The 10,560-nt window shown below is 37.0% G+C and overlaps 1 protein-coding gene across 1 annotated transcript; it reads left to right on the top strand.

Moving 5' to 3' along the window:
* Positions 1 to 2,964: 2,964 nt before the first annotated feature.
* On the top strand, positions 2,965 to 6,534 carry LOC108858704 (uncharacterized). Its single transcript, XM_056991429.1, has 11 exons — positions 2,965 to 3,411; positions 3,684 to 3,869; positions 4,107 to 4,249; positions 4,297 to 4,535; positions 4,637 to 4,890; positions 4,958 to 4,996; positions 5,078 to 5,197; positions 5,277 to 5,351; positions 5,422 to 5,705; positions 5,795 to 5,879; positions 5,947 to 6,534. The coding sequence occupies exons 1-11, from the start codon at positions 2,965 to 2,967 to the stop codon at positions 6,532 to 6,534; spliced, it is 2,460 nt and encodes an 819-aa protein (XP_056847409.1).
* The last annotated feature ends 4,026 nt before the right edge of the window (positions 6,535 to 10,560 follow it).

Genomic DNA, 10,560 nt, shown 5'->3' on the forward strand with positions numbered 1-10,560 from the left:
TCTCTCTCAGTTGACGCGGTGGAAGTGAGATTAGGAATGTAAAAAAGTAACATTCCGAATGTTACTTGGAAGGCTGTCATTAAGGGGCGACTAGGGGTTAATCCGGGCTACGCTCGGTACAATTTTGATTTTTCAAATATTTTGTATACAATTATTTCGTTGGATGTTGTATTCTCAACTATATATTTTTGTGAATTTTTATGAATATTTTATATTTATAGAATGCATAATAAAGAATTTGAATATTTTTTTAGTTTGAAGTTATTTTATTTTACACTGATGTAAATATTTTTGTGATAGTTGAATTTTTTTGTTTGTATTTTTTTGTGATAGTTTAACTTTTGAAAGTTTTGTATATATTTGAACTCTTATTTATTATTTTTATGGGATTTAATAAATATTTTCCAATGAAACTTTATATTATATAATCAGAACATTTGATATTATATATGTTTTTTCTTTTGACTAAAAATATTTTTTTCCTATCATTTTGTTTTTGTTCATGAAAATTGGCTTTCAAATTAACCAAATCAAATATCAATTAAAAACCAAAAACATAAACCGGATCCCAATCTCCTATCCACATTAACCTAACCAAATCAAGTGTCAATAACCAAAAACATAAACCAGATCCTAATCTCATCTCCACGTTGACGGAAACGAATCGTGTTCGTAAATTAATTTTATATTTTTATCACGTCAAATTTTTCTATTATTTTACAAATCAAATTACAAATCAAAAATAGAATCATGTTTTTAAAGTTTTTTCTAATTTAGTTTCTAACATTATGTCACTTCGATTATTTTTAACAAAGAAACATATAACTAATAGTTGTATCCTTAATATAAATCTAACTTAGTTTTTCGAATTTGTTTTTCACTACACACAATCACATGCAAAAAGTAAAATAATATTATCATAAACTAAGCTTGCCATCATTTTCATTTGTCATGGAAACTCAGTCTCTGTCGATGACTTAAAAACCGTTTTTTATAACAAATCCTTCTCTCTTCTCTTATGTGTTTGCTTCTTGAAATTTTCCGCGAAAAAATCACCAATTTCATACAATCAAACTTTGAATTGTGAGATGTGTCAAAAAGGGTCTCTCTTATTGAATTAGAGACTTAAGGGTAAGGAAATATTGGTGTAGAGAATCGGTTTCAGCGCATAGTTTGCTCTTCTCCTTCACCCTTCTTCTCACTCTCAAGCTTGTTCATGTTCTTTTTCAATCATGGTGATCAGTTTCTTTCTTTATTTTTCGTAATTGTTGCCTTGACTTCTCTTTTGTATAGCTAAAAATAGGATAATTATATGAATCAGTTGATGTACAACTATTAAAATTGGATCCTTATGTGTTTAGCGATGTCTAAAGTAGAATTTTTTATCATCATTTGGCTTTGTTTTTTGCATTTTTATATTTATACCCTTGTAGCAGTTTCGTGGCGTGATTTTTCGTGGTAGATTTCGCTGTGTGCTCCATCTATGAAATCTTTTGTGATTATCACCTTTGCTCTTTGTTAGCATCATGTTATTTTGTAACTTTTAAAGTTCCGGTTTGTAGCAGTGGATTCATTTTTATTATGTTTTGGCAACGCCACTATTTGTTGCTTTCAAGATCTTGCTCTTTATACATCTTAAAGATCAATATGGTATACTCTTTAACTTGTAATATTAATTGCGGCTGTGTTTATGGATGGTGTGTTTGTTTATGATAGATGGTTGTGTCCCTCACTCATTGTGTTGCAATTGTTTATGATGAAAGATTTGGTTGTGTCTTACCATTGCTTGTGGGTGTTTATGGCTGGTGTGTTTTCTTATGATAGATCTGGACTTGGTATTTTAGTTATTGTTCAATAATACTTACCATCATTCCAGAAAGTTGTAACTTGTTATATTTTCTGTTCTTTTTGTTCTTAGAAAAGAATTATTCTTGCTCATTTGTGTGATGAGCTGAAAGGAGAATAATGAAAACAGTCATGTGCATGGTAAAAAATTCATAACTTTCACTCGCCATTCTCTCCATCTTACTGATTTGAAAAAAAAAATATTTTTATTTTTAAAATTCAGTCTCTACTCTATTTTTCCTTTGCAAACCCTATAACTGCAAAATTGAATGATGAGTATATTTTTTTGCATATTTACATTTTTTCTGGAGAATGTGCAAGACACTTATGCCTAGAGATGAATAAACTATGAGTGATGAAGCCATATGAGAAATATTTCATCTAAGTTGATTCTTCATTATTTGCATGTGGACTTATCATTTTTTTGTGACACAAATGTGAACTTATCCAAACAATTTTTTTTTGTATAGAAGAGGCTTTTACTATATTTTATGTAATATTTCTATTTCTCTTTACGATAGAAGTTTAATGTAAATTTTTAATTTTGTATATTATTTATGTTTTTCTTATATTTTATATCTACTTATTCTAATTTTTTTGCTTTTATATCAAATGATAATATTATGATATATGTTTAATGTAGTATTTCTATATCTTATATTGTATGCTTGTTTTTCTTGTAATGTTTATTTACTTATAAAAATATTTGGAAATAATAAAAGTGTACAACTATACATTTTAGATAGATGTTACAGAAATTGACAAGAATGCACCTAAACATACCTATAACTTGCCACATAAATCCTTTTTCGTGTTGACGATTTTGCCCCTAAAACTGCTCTACCCTTCGGCGAGTAGACGCGCGTCGCATGCAGGGAGTTGTCAGGCTACTCCTTTTCACCATTGGACAATTAGAAGGTTCATGCCTGTTCAGATTCCCTGTCGAAGAAGTGTGTTACAGTACTATTTCCCTTTTCATTTTCTCAAAAGTTGTCATTTAATCCCCCAACCAACCTCTTCTCTTTTATACAGTATTGCGTCTCTCTCATCTTCTCTTTCGCCCTCTCCATAGAAAATCCCCAATTTCCCTCTGAAAACCCTACTATCAAAATCAGCGAGATGGAAAAGATTTTGCTACCGCCCAGAATGTTCGCTGCGGGCGATGAACCAGTGGGTGAGCGTATCAACTCGTATCACAAAATCAAGACCACCAGAGCAATTATTGCCGCACTCGAACAAGAAGAGTTGGAGTTTCTAATGAATTCTACATTCGGGAGGATTCTTGCGATTGATGCCAACCCTCCGTTTTCTAGGGCTTTTGGAGAACACGTCCTCGTTAGAGTCCTTAAAGTCAACAAAAAGTACGATTTTTGGTTTTTGTTTGCGGGAAACCCAATTAGAATATCCCTCCGAGAGTTTGCCATCGTCACCGGCTTGAACTGCGGGAAGATCCCGGTGAAGAAGACGACAAAAAATCCATTGAAAGAGAAGCTGTACTGGAATGAACTATTTGGTTCGTTGAAGTTCTGCACTGTCGATACAGCCATCGACATGTTGGAGAATAAGGTCGTAAAAACAAGAGAGTTGAGAATCAAAATTGAGTGTCTTGGGATTACCTCGTCGACTCTCTTTGCGTCTTCACACACACCCCGCATCATCCCGGAACATGTGGAGTTGATTCGAGATCTAGACGATTTTCTCGCTTTCCCCTAGCCTCGTACACTACGCTTGCGTCCTCAATTAAAGGGAAAGATGAGATCGCATTATCAAAAACCTCCGTTGCGATACGTGGTTATGTTGAGGCAATTCAACTGATTATGCTTGCTGCGATCCCACAGCTTAAGGAAGAAGTCACCCATTATGAACGTGTTGTCATAGTGGATTCAGAAAGCGACGGCGAGACCAACACATGCGAAGAAACAACGACTGCGGATGATAACGTTGCCGGTCAGGTCAAACCACCGCAGGCCACTAAGTTCTGTCTCATACCCGGTCACGCTAAGACCGCAGATTCCGAGTGTCAGGTACCTTTACACTTCAACAATTTATTTAACCGCTAAGATTTTAATTGCCAGTTTAAATTATTCAATAGCATCTAAGATTTTATTTTCACCGCTAACACCTCAGCTGCTAAAATAACTATGATTAAGGGTTCACCGCTAAATTATGTCGTAGCTGCTAAAATATTGTTTCAACGTAACCAAAATATTTACACGTTAAATTTCTACATAGCTGCTAATGTGTTGACGTGTATATTTCAGGTGCCAGTAAAGTCTATTCTCGATGATCCATACGAAGAATGGTCTGCTGGCTTAGATTTCCAATGGGATGATGAGTCTGAAGATCTGGCTTTTGACAACATGGTCCGATTGATCCTTGAGGGTTTTGTTTTCAGGAAGGAAATGTTTAAAGGTGGTCTTACCGCCATTCAACTTTCCCGGTTGAGGGCAGAAAAGAAACTAAAGGAGAAAGAACCGAAAGACAAAACGACAAGGATCACGCTGCGGAGGTTTCAGAAGGCGAGGGATCCTCTGATTTCCTCGATATTATTAGCTCACTGGAGAAGCGTATATATCAAGCTCTGGATGCCAAGTTAGAGAAGCTTGTTCCTCCTACCAGTCAATCTCAGCAAGCTGCTCTCCTCCAGTCTACCATGTCACGATGCCTCAAGGACTTGGATAAGAAGATCGGTGATTCTCTCGTTCGTCAACTGAAGGATATGCAGCTGCAATAATAAAGGGTGTAATTGATGTCCTTGGCGAACCCTGCTCCACTCGCGCTGGTCTCGTAGGCAATACCAGCAACGCTAGCCCTGGAGAAGGCAAAGAACCACCCGTGTTTGATTTCACCAACCCATCTGAAGCTGCTGATTCCCGCATCAATGACGTTCTGCGTGATCTGAATGTAGTCTCGGATGTTTCTCTCCCTGCAACCACAGAAGCCTCACCGGTACCACAGACTGAAGGAGTACCAGACGCTGATGACGCACAACCCCAGGCGGAGCATACAGAGGAGCACGTAGACGAATCTGCACCTATGGATCAGGTAACTACATAACTTGGAGTATAAATGCTTTTTGTGTCTGCTAAAAATATTATAACTATTAAAACAGTTGGATCAGCAAGTGGAAGCTAACATCCACACGGAGCAGGTAAGAACAAACATCCCCCGCTAAGTTGTAACTGTGATTTTGCTGTCAATTTCACACGTCAATTTCTGCGCATTTGTGCAGGCACGGCTTTTCTCAGCCAACGCCACCGCACTATTGGAAGAGACCCCAATCTTTGATGAGTCTCAAGCCCTGGTCGAGCAGATAGAGGGACATGTGAGAGATAATGCACATGAAGTTCAGGTAATATATTCAATAACGTCATAAACTTTTATTTGACCGCTAAACATCGTCCTTTATGTTGCTCTGTTTTGCGATTTAGCAAAACAATCAAGACGTGCCTGTGGAACCTCCTCTATGCGAGGAGACCGTGTCAGAAGAAGTTGACATGGATGAGGTAATCATTTTGCTCCGTTTTTATCTCTATATTACTATCATTTTGCTAATGCCTGCTTACACTAAATCAGATGCATATACCTTTTTATCTTCTCGAAATGCCGTCTTTCTCACTCGGACTATCGCAGGAGGATTCAATCGTTGGCCAGGAGACGGCTGATCCGACAAACAACGTTCCAGCACCCATGGAACAGGATGAAGCCGCTGTGGTGCAGCGTAAGAGCAAAAGGCCTAAGATCGCTCTGATTGGTCTCCAAGACTACAAGTGTGATTCTAAAGTAACAGCTGGTCAAGCCATAATCCCTGATCTCGACCAACGTTTTCAGCTTATGGAGGAGAAGTTGCTAAATGAATCGTAAGTAAACAACAATCGTTATTATAGATCCTGATATTTTTTACGTAACCGTTAACGGAACAACTAACCGGTAACCTTATATGTTACAGGATTGTCCTTCTTCGCAGGGGGTATGCAGTGACTCCGGCCGAGTTTTGTGATATTGCTCATCGCAAGTCCATATTACTTTCGGGGGTATGAAAAACTCCTCTATTTTCTTTCTACTTTTTACATGTATACTAACTGATTTCAACCCTGCGAGATCGTGGACGCTTTGATCGGAGTTGTGAATCTTGGTCCCGTTGCCAGCCCCAAAGTTGTGATATATGACATCACCCTTCCAGTTGCTATAATGGACCACCACCCCCGCTTTGTCAAGACAGCAGTTAAAGACCGTGTGAAGCTTAAATTCACCAATATCCCGCTTGTAACCCCCATTCCAAAGGTGCCCGAGAGGATATATTTCCCATTTAACATGGACAGGCAACACTGGGTTGGAGTCTGCATTGATACAAAAGCGAGCACTCTCCATGTTTTGGATTGCAAAACCTCCATTCGAAGTGACAGTTTGCTGAAGAACGAGCTCGCCCCAATTGCTAACCTCATCCCTTATGTTCTGAAGTACCTTGGATATGCAGAAGCTGATGCAGTGATGAAGCCCTTTATAGTCTCCAGCTGCAGGGGAATACCGCAAATCTCCACTCAGACGGATGCAGCAGTCATGACAGTGCTGTTTATTGAAGCTCACGCCGTCGATGGTCTTGTTGGTTGCAAGGCAGTCACTCCTCGTCTGCTTCCAGATGCATCCAAGCATTTGGCTGTCAAACTCTTCGATTATATCTCTGCCTAACTGTGTTGTTATCTGTGTTTGCTTTCCTACTTTTTGCTACACTAAAAGATGTTGTCTGTTTCGTTTTTAGCTTTTCTTCCCATGGATTTTAAATTGCAATCTTTGTGTTTATCACAATTTGCTTTTTCTTATGGATCTATGCTTTTATCTACCATACTTGCTGTTTTTTATTTGTAGTTAGCATAACCACTTAAAATCCATCCTATGTTTTTTTCTAGGTGTGTAATTTAGTTTTTACATTTTTTATATTGTATATTTACTTATTTTTACTTTTTCTTATATTGTATATTTACTTATTCTAGTTGTTTTTCTTTTATATCAAATTTTAATCTTATGATAGATGGTTAATGTAAAATGTCTATTTCTTATATTTCATATTTAATTATTATTTATTTTACTACAAATTTTCAGATATAAGTTTGATGTAGTTTTTCTATTTCTTATATTGAAAATTTACTTATTTTTATTTTTTATCTTGTATATGTATTTATTCTAATTTTATTTCTTTTATATCAAATTTTAATATTACGATAGATGTTTATGTAATATTTATATTTCTTATATTTTATATTTAATTATTATTCATTTTCTTTATATTTCATATTTACTTATTTTTTAATAATGCCTGCTGACATATTTTGGGAAATATTACATTTAGTTTTTTTTTGAAATAATAGAAATGTAAACTAAATGTAAAAAATGTAATACTACCATTTCTTATATTGTATATATTTTTATTCTAATTTTAGAATTTATTTATTCTACTTTTAAATATAAAATGGTAATAATACATTATAGACATTTTAATGTAATATTTTTTATTATATTCTTATAAAAAGAATATTAGTACAACATGGCATCTTTTGGGAGAATTTTTTTCGATGATGTGGACGCTCCCTAGAGCCTCAAAAGCCTATTTTTATTAGTATAGATTCGTGGTAGATTTCGCTGTGTGCTCCATCTATGAAATCTTTTGTGATTATCACCTTTGCTTTTTGTTAGCATCATTTTATTTTGTAACTTTTAAAGTTCCGGTTCGTAGCAGTGGGGTCATTTTCATTATGTTTTGGCAACGCCACTACTTGTTGCTTTCAAGATCTTGCTCTGTGTACATCTTAAAGATCAATATCGTATACTCTTTAACTTGTAATATTAATCGCGGCTGTGTTTATGGATGGTGTGTTTGTTTATAATAGATGGTTGTGTCCCTCACTCATTGTGTTGCAATTGTTTATGATGAAAGATTTGGTTGTGTCTTACCATTGCTTGTGGGTGTTTATTGCTGGTGTGTTTGCTTATGATAGATATGGACTTGGGTTTTTAATTATTGTTCAATAATACTTACCATCATTCCAGAAAGTTGTAACTCGTTATATTTTCTGTTCTTTTTGTTCTTAAGAAATAATGATTCTTGCTCATTTGTGTGATGAACTGAAAGGAGAATAATGAAAACAGTCATGTGCATGGTAAAAAATTCATGACTTTCACTTGCCATTCTCTCCATCTTACTGATTTGAAAACAATATATTTTTATTTTTGAAATGCAGTCTCTACTCTATATTTCCTTTGCAAACCCTATAACTGAAAAATTGAATGATGAGCATATTTTTTTGCATATTTACATTTTTTCTAGAGAATGTCCAAGACACTTATGCCTAGAGATGAAGAAACTATGAGTGATGAATGTGGGAACCGAAATTCGCACCGTCAATATTTCGTATATTTTAGGAAAGTACGAAAACCCTAATTCCCCAAAGGTCCCGGATTTCTGAGAAACCACACGTCAAGCAATCAGAACGCGACAATAACGGAAAATAAAAATAAAAATCGTAAAAAGAGAGCAAGAAGGATTTTATTCCGAATCTGCGAATGAGCGTAACAACAACAGGATAACGTGCTTCGGCTACGAGAGCTGTCGGCAAGATCCTAGTTCTAATACCCGAAGGTGGCTAAACCTAATTGAGTCGCAGCTCGAAAAAAAAAGGAAAGTTGCCTAAAATGCTCTAAGTGCTAAGTTGCTCTGGAAAAGTCATTCCTCTATGCCTCTCGCCTTGAACTCCTTATATACTCCCTCCAAGGTCGGTTTACGCTTCACCATTTTGCCCTTAAGCCGTCATAGTCGAGAAAATGGGAATATTCTATTTTTTCCGATCTTCATGATTATCTGCGGAAAGTTTCCATTTATCCGCGGAAACTGATGCTTATCCTCCAAGCATAAACCGTCATAAGGTTTATGGGTTTTCAAGAAATCGTAAGTGGGCCTCGAATAAAGTTTAGGATCCCTTTGGGCCGTATTTTTGATTTGAGACGTTTTTACGATTTCTCCGATAAAGTTAAGTTTCCGCGGTTTTATCGTAAACCGAACGGACGACCCATTTGATCAAGGTATCAAGAAACGGATAGTCGCGAGTTGCGGAGAACGACTATACGGATAGTCGAGAATGCATAGTTTTACGTCGTATTGTCGTTTTAGAAGACTTCGGACGTTTCGGAGAATGATCGATATACGAAAGCTCGATCGCTATAGCAACCGAGCTCTTGTTCGTGAGCGATCGGGTTTGTGCCGTGGACTGAGATCCGTTGTCCAGCATCCGAAACCATTGCGAAGCTACGATGCTCGTAGGATGTTTTGTTTGCGGATGTTTGGAACTTTGATAACATTGTTCCGTTGATTTAAAAAATCGTTACTTTCCTAAATCGTTGATTTCTTAAATCGTTGATTAAGAAATCGTTGATTTTCTAAGTCGTTGATTAAGAAATCGTTGTTTTAAAAAATCGTTGATTTCTTAAATCGTTGATTAAGAAATCGTTGTTTTAAAGAATCGTTGTTTTAATGAATCGTTGTCTTAAAACAAGATTTTAAGGAATCTGCCTTGGAACTTCAAAGAGGCCGTTCTCTCAAACCGTGAGGACCCAGAAAACGATCAAGATATCAAATCAAAGCCCTCGCCGAGACGGGTCTGGTGAGCTCGGTCGCTATAGCGACCGAGCTTTTCCTGTAGCTCACTACGTATAGCGACCCAGCTTTTCCGTAGCTCACTCCCTATAGCGACCCAGCTTTTCCGTAGCTCACTCCCTATAGCGACCGAGCTTTTCCGTAGCTCACTCCCTATAGCGACCAAGCTTTTCCTGTAGCTCACTCCCTATAGCGACCCAGCTTTTCCGTAGCTCACTCCCTATAGCGAACCAGCTTTTCTGTAGCTCACTCCCTATAGCGAGTGAGCTTGTAACGAGTGAGCTTGTAGCGAGTGAGCTTGTAGCGAGTGAACTTGTATTAAGCGAGCTCTCGGTATTGAGCGAGCTTCGTATTGAGCGAGCTTGTTCCGCGGATTGAAGTCTTTGTTTCGAGAACCCGTTGTCCGAGTATTTAAGCTTCAGTTTTACGACAAGAACATGATCTTGTCGAAAAGTTCTTCGTAGAGATTTGAATGCTTGGATACCTTTCGCAAAGACACCGTCGACAATTTTTACGAATGATTTGATACTAACTTCGTCGTCAATACGAACCATTGGAGTCTTTTTCGACGCTGCGGACAAATCTATTCAATAATTTTATCGTGAAAATTAGTTTAAGTAATTTTTACCGGAATTATCTTTTTCGAGGAATATTTTCGAACGTTAATTTCGTTGTGACCGTTTTTGACCCCAACAGTTAGCCCCCCAGCCCGTTAGAACCGTGGATCGTATATGTGAGGTTCTAGCGTGCAATAAGACAAGTTAGTAAAGTTAGGCGGAATTAACGGTTGAAAATGTCCGTTGAAAGTTGTACGTTCATTCTAAGAAGAGTGGAATCTTATAAGATTGGGCTGCGATTGATGAAAGCTGCCTACGTACCCTTTGTCAAAAGGGATCAAGCCATTCGTAGTTCGTCTTGGAGTTAAGATTCTTATGACCTGTTTTCCAGAGTGAGACTTTATTGTCTAGTTATTTCGAGCATGTTGCTGTCGATGGTATTTCGTATTGGACCTTTGTCGGCCGCAAGAGTAGCCTCGGAGGCTGTTTATTTTGGCCAAGTTTGGCCTGTAA

This window comes from Raphanus sativus, chromosome 7 (genome assembly GCF_000801105.2).
Source record: "Raphanus sativus cultivar WK10039 chromosome 7, ASM80110v3, whole genome shotgun sequence".
NCBI lineage: Eukaryota > Viridiplantae > Streptophyta > Magnoliopsida > Brassicales > Brassicaceae > Raphanus > Raphanus sativus.